This window comes from Anabas testudineus, chromosome 21, assembly GCF_900324465.2.
Source record: "Anabas testudineus chromosome 21, fAnaTes1.2, whole genome shotgun sequence".
Classification (NCBI taxonomy): domain Eukaryota; kingdom Metazoa; phylum Chordata; class Actinopteri; order Anabantiformes; family Anabantidae; genus Anabas; species Anabas testudineus.
In genome coordinates, this window is record NC_046629.1 from 10,080,427 (window position 1) to 10,091,640 (window position 11,214).

The following is an 11,214-nucleotide window of genomic DNA, read 5'->3' on the forward strand; positions in this document are numbered from 1 at the left end:
CAATACTTAAGCTGCTCTAAAAGGATAAGAAATAATGTTCCAATGCTCCAAGACCCATAGATCCATATCAAAAAGTGGAAGCACCCATGGAATAAGATGTTTGTTTTTTTCTATAAATAGAATTATATGCACAAAATAAAATGTGGTGTAACATGAGTTAAATTCTTATTGTAGCAACATGGGGACAGATGACCTTGTTAAAGTGATGAAACCCTCTTGGGTTTTCACTTTTTTTTTATCAGAAGTGGAGTACATGTCACAGACTTCCCCCTTTAATTGCTCCCTCTGTCAATACTAGTCACAGATTGTAATAAAACTAAAAAGCTAATAAGAGTTATAGTGGTCAAGTGGGTCTTTTTGCAATGACATTTGCTCCTAACACCACGTGAATTCTGTCCACAAATAGCTTTCATACTAAAAGACCTTTGTAATAATATAGAATATTTAACAAGTGGTACAGTAAAACTCAGCTAGTTAAAATGCATTATTTTAAATTTATAAGGCTATGAGCTTCTTAGCTATGGAAACTAGGATTAGTAACAGTACACTTTGTAATGTTGAGGACAAACTATCAAAAAATTTTTTAACTAGCCCCCTTAAGCCTATTCTGATATCGCAACGATCCAGCTTTTAATTTATGTGTTTGTAATATGTCATGTCAACATACACCAACACACATTTCTATTTAACCAACAGGTTCAGAACTGGTGCAATTCTCCTGCAATAACAATACAGCTGAGTACTCTAAAACTAAACTGAAACCTCATGTTAGCTTTTCCTAAACATAGGCCATAACATCGGATGAGGAATTTGTCATACACTGAAATTGCTTTGGGAATAGATCTTTGCAGCTAGTGCTGCAACAAATACCTGGTTTAATGTGCATTTTTAAAAACCACCTCAACCTCTTAATTAAAAATCCCCTGTGGTCATGACAAGTACATTAACCTTATGCTAAAAATCCCACGGTGCAATGGATTTCATTTTATAGACAAAGATAACACTCAGTGATGATGCCAAACGACACTTAAGAAGTTTCTAAAAGTTTCCAAAATACATACTGCTCACTACAGACTCAAGTTTTAACTCTATAGCGAGAACACTGCCCCACTTCTTTACGTTCTGGGTATTCTTCATCTTTTGGGATGTTAGACATTAAACATTTTGTTGAGAGAAGCTTTATTTGTTAATTGAGCATATATAATGGTTTAGGTGATGTTGCATGCATGATGAAAACAAAGGTGATGTTACTGCAAAACATCTGGTTACAATGTACTGTGTCTAGTCTTTACAAATGATCCCAAGTGAGATGGAGCAACCTTGTTTTTCTCAGCTATGCAGCAGTTACAAAAATAACTATGTACAAGAAGTTCATTACTCTTTTTAAACAACGTTAACAGTAAATAGAAACAGACAAGACATAAAATTAACTTTTTATGCAGTAGTGTCTATTGGACCAAGTAGTGCGAGCTACCTGTTGTATGCCCGCTCCTTCTTAGCCCTCTCTAAGGCTTTGTCCATGGTCTTCTCATTCTCACCTCTACACTTGGGGCAGTACCACTTTCCCTTGGGCTTATGATGGAGCCCAACACAGGAGAAATGGAACCATTCAATGGGACATTCATCATTATCACAGCCAATCATCTCACCGTAGGACACTTGCTCACACAGGCAGTATGTTGGCTCATCTGGATCAATGGGCAGGTCTGGAGGGGACACTTCTCTCTCAGATTTTCCTTTTGATCGTTTCTTCTTCTTAGAAGATGTTTTGGTACGTTTTTCCCGGGATACTCCCACGTCCTCTGTGTGCTCCAGGCCTCCATAACTTTCCCGATTCTCTCCGTTTTTCTGACGTCTTGAGCGTTTTCCTCCAGACTTGTCTCCACCACCTGTGCCAGGAGTAACCTCGTCACGCTTCTTGTCATGGTGACCAGGTTTGCCAGGAGTGACGGTGGCTGATGACGACATCATGGATGCTGCAGTAGCTGTCATGGATGTTGCTGTGGGAATCTGACTTTCTGGGACTTCTTGAGAGGAGAGAAGAAGTTCAGAATGCCAGTCTATTTGTCGGGTTCGGTTCTCAACCAGCTCCACCTGAGATAAAGACCAATCATTTGTTTGATTATACACAGAAAGTACATATATCATATACAGTGTATATGGATGACACAATGCTTGCAAAGTTTTCCCATCAATTTTCCTCATTTTCTTTTTTTTATAATTATTTTGCCTTTACATATAACTAAAATAAAAACGAACACTTCTTAGTAAATAAGCTACAGTTACAGACTGTAGATGTAGGTATAGAACTTGAATACTTAAATTAAACATACTGTAAAGATTCATTAGGGGTGTGTATTTGTTGACATACCAAATAAATGTCAAAAAAAAAATAGGTTAAACATGGTGTTATGTTTCTTGAAACCTCTTGTGTAAATAAAACTGACTTAATATTTTCTATAAATGTTGTTTTTTTCTGTAACCAATTTCACTAAAATTCAAATGTGTTTAATGGAAGAACTTAGAGTTAGATTTTCTGAGCTTGAATGTTACAGAAAAGCACGACTTTATCCTCCAACAGTTGCACACATTCAGACCTGGATGGTTGCCAATGTACAGCTTCGCTGTAACAGCTGCAGGGTGCTCTTTACGTACCATCTGACCAACAATCTGGATCTTTTCATCTCCAAGCTCTTGACTGCGGATCAGCGCCCTCTGAATCGATAACTGAAGCTTGCGCCTCTGAATTGAGTCAGATTCCCGGCGATACTTCTCATAAGCATCATCAAGCTCTTTCAAAATATCTGCCAAAGAAGAGGTTAGAAAATGAGTGTGGGAGTTGAAGTACTAAAAGGCTACATATTTTTAAAAAGCACACACAAATGTTCTCTTAACTGTACTTTCTTGCTGCACAGCTACAATGTTCAATTTGTTTTGAGTTGATACAGTTACTTGCTGATTCGTTGGTAGTTACAAGACTAATTGTTTCAGAAACTGCAGTTAATTTATGTGCAACTCTAGGTGCACTATCCATAAATACTAAATTGTATCTGGGATGAGCAACCACAAAACAAAGATTACATTGCTGGCCTTACCTGTTGAATTGGATTTTCTTTTAAAAGGAAACTTCCCAAAAATAACAGACTTGACTTACAAATTAATGTTTAGGAAAGTGTCATCTACGTTACCTTGATACTTGGCATCGATTTCCTTCATAAGAGACACACTCCTCTGTAGGTCAAAAGGAAGCGATTCCACCAGGTCCAAATACTCCTCAACATAATTCACAACAACATGACCTGGATCACCATTGGTCGGGTTCAACATTGTGGATCCCTCTTTGCCACGGCGCACTCCAACACCTGCACCTGAAAACAAGAAATTATTAACAGATCAATATTTCTGTAAAGGCACAATGGTCTTGCAGTATTGAGCAGTACTTCCATATGTATGCAAACAAACTGTTTCAATTGACCGATGCTATTAAGAAATTCACATTTCTGATTACTATGAATACAGTATCATGCATTTTAAAAAGGACTCGGTGTCTGATCAGGTGTAGGTTATGCTCTAAATGTGAAGGGAGGGAGTGATCTGCAGTCAGCCATCCTAGAAACTGCAACGTGTACTAGGAGTCTGCCAACAGGCAGTTCTCCTGTGTATTGATGTAGCTAGAGAATTGTATAATTAACTAAGAGTGACTATAAATCATTATAAACAAAGTGCTTTAAGTAATTAAGTGCAACTAGCCAAGGGGTAACTGTGCAAATTCCTTTCTGCGACAACAGAAACGACACTAAAGCTAATGTAAACAGTAACGTTAGCTAACTTGATGTGCCAATCAACTGTAACGTTAATGTTTTTACAGCATGTTAATAAAGCATACACCAGCAACGTGAAGTTATAACAAACAACATTACTCCTTAGCTTCGTTATTTCCACCTTGAAACTGAACCCCAACATGTAAATATAGTGAAACTATTAACGCTAACTAGATACAGCTAACGAAACCCTCCCGGCGAGTTTACGTCAAGTAACGTTAAGTTAACACGAACCAACTTTCCTTTGGCTGCGGAAAATAAACTGTTCATTTGTTACACATTAAAAAGATGAATTTAATTTGTGATACTAATTTTCCCTAATCCGACAACGTTAATGGTTTAAACACGTTGCGTCGTAATGTGACATGTTAACCAGAAACGTTTTTCACTCGTTTCGCCCGCAACGAAAACAATCACCGACATTTTAATCAATACATATTAACGTTACACATACAAGCGATCAACGTTTAAACTACTAAAAACACTATCGGCAAATGTTTTTTTTCCATTTTGAAAGGTCTCTTTTCTAGCATGTTTGCTTCAAAGTAGCCAAATTAGCTTGTGTTAGCATTAAACTGCTAGATACATCGTTATTTAAGAAACCACTCTGTTAATCGGTGCAAAGACAAAAGCTAGAGACCACACTGCAGTTCTTATCTAGATCACAACTAACTCACAGTATAACTTACCCGTTTGGTTATTAGTTTTTCCTCAGCTAGCGTTTGTCAGTGCCGCTCTTGTTGCTAGCGCTGGGTCGTGTGTAGAATGGACCGCTGCGGTTTAACGTTAGCTCCTGCTAACACAACGGCAGCTAGCTAATGCTAGCTCCTAGCTAAAGTGCCTGAACAGATATGAGCAGTGCGCATGTGCCGGAGCTGCACGGATATATATATATATATATATATATATGAATTAATTAATACCATTCTACAGTCACTGGCTGCTTACTAATAAACACTGATATTACCGTACACATTTAGAGCAGCAGTCTCTTACACACTTCATTTAACACGAACAAGCTCTTTCTCTGATGTTTCCCTGACATTGAGTGTGTAGTAAAACAAGACCTTGGCCATGTTTCCATGTTTCCAGTCAGTATTGCCACCCTGTGGTAACAACGCGTTGCCATGAAGTAGACTGCTGTTAAGAACCCATTCAGAAACCCACCACACAGAATTATTTATTATTGATTATTTATTTCAAAATTCAAACAGATTTATAGTTTACTTAGAACCCATTTATTGTACCTGTCCCTCTCCAGCTGGGATCAATTCAGCTCCTTCCACATGTTTGGTGAATACTTCTTGAAAGATGGAAGACTGTTTTCTTAACAGGTTCAGTGTATGTGCCTCAATTAACATGTGTGTATTTTTGCACACCTTTTCTGTGTTTTTTCTTTCAGGGGATAATCCACAGCTCTACCCTTCATTCAAACTCAGCTTTTGATCAATGCAAATGAGTATGTATGTACATATAATGTTTTAAACAGCAATTGTGTTTCCAGTTGGCCATCAGCTGTCAAATAGCTTTTTGAAGGCTGAGCCAATCTCCTGGATCATGTCCGACGTGGTGGTCGATCTGCCGTGTCGCTGGAATGCTTGACTGTTGCATTGTCTGGTAAGTGAACAGGCTCCAAATGCTGCAACCAGGGATGGGTTAATGCTGAAAGAGGACAAATGAATGGATTAGGAAACATACAACACCACATACATGAAAAATAGATTTATATCTGCAATATGCTACTTAAAAAAAGATTATACTGGTGTTTTAGCTCTGGGCTGATACCCAGCAGCATCACCCTATGACAACAGCAGTGAATTAGGGCAACAACAAAAGATTTTCACTATCAATTAATCTGCATATAATTTTATTGACTCGTTACTTTATATAGTTATAGTCACATGATATGTGACTTAACCAACGTCATAAATATCAACAAACACTATATTTCTTGGTCAAGATCAGATTATATTTCTAGGCCAATTAATGCAGAGAACCAGGACATAAACAGTGCCAATACTTTTTTATGCAACTGTCTACACAGTTTGCTATCTTATATTTAAAAAACAGTTGTAGCACTTTCACCCTTGCAACACTACAACAACATATCATACCATTAACACATGGTGCACAAACATTTCTTCACCTTTTGACTATTCCAGCTGCAGAGGCAGCATGGGCCCAGTGTGCCAGCACTCCCATAGATCCAGACAGGAGATCACCCTGTCCACCACATCTCCTCCCACTGCCCTCAATAGTGCAGGAGATCACTAGAAACAAGACATTACAACTAGATTGATCAGAAAACAAAGAGTTCAGAAGCGGTTTTGTGAATGCAGTATGGAATGAAAATGGTAAATGGAAATGCACAAGTGTAGTAAGTGGGATGGCTGGAGAGGCCCAGAGCATGCCTTTTAGAGTTGGGTTTAGACTGCATAGGTTTGATACTAACCCTTACTGCCATCTGTAATCAGATCCTGTTCTCCTTTTAACACCAGAGTGAGGTTACCCATGGCTACACTGAGTTGCATGACACTGCGTTGATGGTCACTGCTGTCCATGGGTTCATGGTGCTGAGACAGAAAACACACACACATGCATTAACATGCAGAATCAATTAGTGGCTGATAGGAATCTGACAAGAGACCCACCATTGCCTCATACAGTCGCGTGAACTCCATGAAGTTAGGTGTAAGGATACCCTTCTGGTACCCTTGAATAACAGATGGTTGCTGTGTAACTAGCCATAATCCGTCCTGTTGAAAACAAACAACCAACACAAACGCACAGTCAGTGATTGTGTATGGCTTTGCAAATAAAATCCCATCTGCTCAACAGCTGGAACTTGATTTGATCAAGACTTACTGCATCAATGACTACAGGGATATCTCTTGCTTTTGACTTCTCTATCACCTCCTAAAAGGGAGAAACAAAATAAACTTAAATTGGTCCACACAGGTAAAACTAAACAAGAGGATACTAAAGAAAACATGGTTCATCAATCTAGATGAAGCTGGGCTACATTTCCAGCTCCACGTTAGAACTGTTCTTTTAAGCCTAATGATTTATTCTAATGTCAAATATACACATGAACTGGATTTACCAGCAATAAATAAAAGCACTGAACATGCTTATGCTCAACATACGTTGTTTATGGTTTGGGAAAAGCAGCTAAATAAACAGATATTGTTTTGAGTGCTAGGGAGAGTGAATATATTCCACATGCCTTGGCTGTTTTCAGTAACGAGTCTTCTCTCCCTAGACCTGGTCCCACAACAAGGCTGTGGAGTCTCGGGAGCCATTTTTCTATCTCTTCCACAGCATTAGGACTATCCCTTGACACACAAACACACAAACACACAAACACGCACACACACACACGTTAGATGTGTTTGAATACAAAAATTATGACTACCATTCATACCATGGTTATGTGTATTCCTAGAAGTTATTAGCTTTTTATAGCTTACACATAAATAAAGTTTTGTTAGTTTAAAACTCTTGTGACCCAGGGTGACTGTGGCACCCGTGCACCCGCACGCAGCCGGCAGTAGTTGAAAGATACGCCAGTATTTTTGCCCAAACTTGTAACTATAATTTACCATTACCCTTAAAAATACACTGATGTTTTATTATATATATATATATATATATATAAACAAATTATATTACTGTCACTTTGTTTGAAGACATTGCCTGAAATTGAGATTGAAGATGGATCCACAGCTGAAAACATTTATGAACTTACTTAGCTATGTTGCCAGCACAAATGTAAAACTTCATAAAATCAAATTACATAATCACTCAAACTAATTTTGCATCATGGTGCCTCCTGAAAGCATTAGTATCAGCAGTGTGCTCATGGCTCCAACCATGGTAGCGCTCTGTCAGCTGAAGCGCAGTAAAGTCAGACAGATGACTCAACAATCACTGTTGTTGCCGTTGTTGTTGAGAACATTGAAAAAGAAATTCACCATAGAGACTTCCTTTCCAGTAACAGCTAGATGTGTTATCTTTGCTAAAGTGCACAGCAGGAACAACAGTGCTAACAAACATTCTGGCCAGCCATATGCAAATATCCCCTGATTATGAGTGAGTGTATAATGCTTTACAACTATTATAATGTTATGCAGTTATAAAATTTACATTTGCTTTGCACCTAAATATTCTAAATCAGTGTAAATAAACTCACACTTTTGTCCTATTAATGATCAGATTGTTGTCAGTGATGAAAACCCTGATAAAGAATGGTGTCCTGTTAAAACAATATTCATCTATTAACAGGTTCAGATAGATCTGTACTTACAGAACAGGATGAACTATGAGCTCAGGGCTGTATGATTTGATGACAGTTGCAGCATCTTTGGTGCAGAACACATGAGATAAGTCAGCTCCCTGGAGGTAAGAAAAAAAAAACACACGGTCAGTCCAGCAGAACTGGACTTGAACTAAAAAAAAACAATAACAACAATAATAATTGTTATTTACCACTTTCAATGCAGAAATAGCAGCAAAGTATGGAGCTCCAGTATAGCTTTAGGGGGTAAAGGTAAGAGGCATTAGGGCAAATTAAAACTCTTGTCTGGTGACTGCTATAAATATATATATATATATATATATATAAAGATTGGACATTATTTTACATACTCTTGGCATCCTCCAATGATCCCGATACGTCCATCTTGCCCCTTGTGCTTTTTAGGTGTCAGTGGAGGGACTATGGTCTTTATTAGTGAGAGCATATCATCGTCCATGCCTCTGTGTGATGTAGACCCAAAGCTATAGCGTTCAAACACTGAGGAAATAAACAAAGTGAGAGATTTACAGAGTGAAGTCATTATTTGACCCGGCAGTAACTACAGTTAAACAGAGACACTAAAGTTAAAAGATATTTTAAATAAATGAACAAACAGTGTAATGGAATGACCGCTCCGTCGCTGAGCTTTCACAATACAGCTAAAAGGCCAAACCCACGTTTGGTCTTCACACGACACCGGAAGCTATACCTAACGCCTGAGGATCTGGGTTCAACAGCTGACCCTGTTGGGTGAAACAGCCTTTTTGGGGCGAAGGTTGTCTAAGATGACTAGACTGTCCACGCGTGCACGCAGAAGGAGCTGTCTTAGAAGGAGTGGCTGCAGAGCTGGATCTGGCGGAGGAGATGCTGGAGAACATCTGACCGAGCATCTGAAGCATGTGCAGCTCCCTGGCATGTTCAGCTTCCCTGCGATGGTCTTCTGCCTGCAAGCGCTGCTCCTCCATACGGTAGAAGCTGTCCTCAGCCTGGGCGCTCTGCTCCAGGAACTGCTCCATTAGTTTCTCCATGGGGAAGTTGGAACGCCGCTTTCTTGGGCGTTTAGGTGTTCTGGCTGACAGAGTACTGGCTGACTGGCTGCTGTTTTGTGGTCTTACTGAAGTGCCTGAAGTGGAGAGGAGTGAGACATTATAGGATGGATACTGTACAACCGCAAAACTGATGAAAAAATACTGCATCTGTCTAAGACAGAGGAACTAACAGAGGCGGATAAGGAGGAAGTGCTTACTGTTGTTCCCCACTGTCACTTTAACTGGAATAGGGATGGGAACAGTTGGGTATTCCAACTTCACTTCAGTCTCTGCAGGATAGGGACACTCATCTGTGCTCTCTGGGTACGCATCTTGAGCATCTTCTCCATCCTCCTCCAGGCCATCCACGGCCTCCTCTCCTCCCGCTCCACTGTCTATCAGCTCCTGGGGGTCAAGGGCAGACCGGTTGCTCAAAATCCTCTCCATGGTGTCATAGAATTTACAGATCTTGTGATACTGTCCGTTGTTCCGCAGATTACCTTCCTTTGCTAACAAGTACTGTCTCTTGAGGCTTTTGATCCGCACCCTGCATTGCTCCGGCGTCCTCTCAAACCCCATGGCTCCCAGCCTCCGGGAAACGTCGCGGTACACGAAGCTGTTTCGGAAGTTTCCATCCAGCGCCGCCTGGATGTCCTGCTCCCCCCAGATGTTCAGCAAGGTCCTCGTCTCTACGTCCGACCACAAGAAGCCCCGCGTTGTGTTCGCTTGCATAGCGGATCGTACCCAGGCTGGCTGAGAGTCACCTCCAGCGCACGGAGCTGAATGGAGATGTTGACACTGCGGATTATGATGGACGTCTGGAGCTCGGCTGCATCAAAGCCGCGGGGCGCCGCTATCCCAAACAACGACGAGCGGTCGTTGAAATCGCCTGATGGGACTCAGAGGGATACCAGTTGAGGTTTTCAACTTGGGAACCATCACAATAACGCGCACAGATGAACTCTTTGTACGGCAGCTACAACCCCTCCGTCTATGTTTATCTCTTTACGTCGTTGGCTAAATGCGTCGCTCAGCGTTGGGATCAGCTGACTGGCGATCGGCTGCCGAGCTCTTTACACAACCTTCACCTTCACCGGGGAAAATCACAAAACTGACCTCTGATCAGTCCTTTGAGGGAAACTTCACCTTCTCCGCCTGCGCCTCCACCCATGGTAGGAGTCCGCGGGGTCCTAGAGACCCCGATCACAGCCAGGAGCTGCTCAACTCCTCCACAGGGAAACACCTGACACTGTTTTACCGCTTATCGCTATCTACCAGGACGCTGCAACGAAATAACATGTGACTAAACTTCCTCCACTTTACCTTTGTCGCCCAAACACAGCAAAGTGGCGACAATCGACAGCGCGACAGGGATAAAGCACAGGGCGGCCATCTGCAGCTGCTGGCGCATGTTGTCGTTCAGCGTTTGCTCCGCAGCCACCGACACATGATCCCACTCCTTCTTACCTAAACTGCAGCCGCGTTTCAGCGCTGACAACCGCACACAGGCGATCCGGATCATGACATGAGGAGGTGCCGTAAACCCCGCTGGAGGAGTAGCTTAGTGCCATAATACAGGAAGACAGGCGTGTGGTGCCTTCACAGGCTCCTCGGACAGTCCAGATCCCAGTCGGTTGAAATCTGCCAACAACAGGAAAAACAGCCGAGCTGCCAAAACGGAAGTCCCTTGAAGTTGTAACGGCGAATTGGTGCCTAATAATAATAATAATAATAATAATAATAATAATAATAATAATAATAATAATAATAATAATAATAGGCTTAATGTGGGATTTCATCAAGACATACAAATGCAAATGCAAATAATAAAATCAACAACTATCTTTGCCAGTTCTTCCTTTTGTTGTTGTCAGCTTTTAAATCACATGTTTCCTTAAACTAGTGAAAGTGCAGGAGTACAGGAGTACAACTTTATTGGGGCTGAAATCTACGGTGGTCCCTGAATGCCAAACAGTGAATATGGGGTTATTTTACCCTGAGTTGTGTCTGTCGGGCTCATTAAACGAGACTGCACCCCAGCTGTCATGTTTTTGTTTTAAAATCTATT

General features: G+C 40.9%; 2 protein-coding genes across 4 annotated transcripts; both read right to left on the bottom strand.

Annotated features, from left to right (window-relative positions):
* Positions 1 to 12: 12 nt before the first annotated feature.
* Positions 13 to 4,648, bottom strand: ing1 (inhibitor of growth family, member 1). The gene is made up of 4 exons (XM_026376901.1): positions 4,511 to 4,648; positions 3,189 to 3,368; positions 2,656 to 2,804; positions 13 to 2,094 (listed from the first exon to the last, which is right to left on the bottom strand). The coding sequence occupies exons 2-4, from the start codon at positions 3,325 to 3,327 to the stop codon at positions 1,471 to 1,473; spliced, it is 912 nt and encodes a 303-aa protein (XP_026232686.1). The 5' UTR covers positions 3,328 to 3,368; positions 4,511 to 4,648; the 3' UTR covers positions 13 to 1,470.
* A 532-nt stretch (positions 4,649 to 5,180) lies between these two features.
* naxd (NAD(P)HX dehydratase) lies at positions 5,181 to 10,805 on the bottom strand. 3 transcript variants are annotated; one of them, XM_026377142.1, is made up of 11 exons: positions 9,365 to 10,605; positions 8,828 to 9,241; positions 8,469 to 8,616; positions 8,310 to 8,355; positions 8,128 to 8,216; positions 7,048 to 7,156; positions 6,687 to 6,737; positions 6,473 to 6,577; positions 6,274 to 6,394; positions 5,968 to 6,091; positions 5,181 to 5,483 (listed from the first exon to the last, which is right to left on the bottom strand). In XM_026377142.1, exons 1-11 carry the CDS (start codon positions 9,876 to 9,878, stop codon positions 5,333 to 5,335), a joined length of 1,872 nt encoding a protein of 623 aa, XP_026232927.1. In that variant the 5' UTR covers positions 9,879 to 10,605; the 3' UTR covers positions 5,181 to 5,332. The 3 variants fall into 3 exon arrangements, with proteins under 3 accessions (XP_026232927.1, XP_026232930.1, XP_026232931.1); XM_026377145.1 differs by lacking the exon at positions 8,828 to 9,241 and having other exon boundaries at positions 10,470 to 10,805; XM_026377146.1 differs by lacking the exons at positions 8,828 to 9,241; positions 9,365 to 10,605 and adding an exon at positions 10,614 to 10,798.
* Between the last annotated feature and the right edge of the window lie 409 nt (positions 10,806 to 11,214).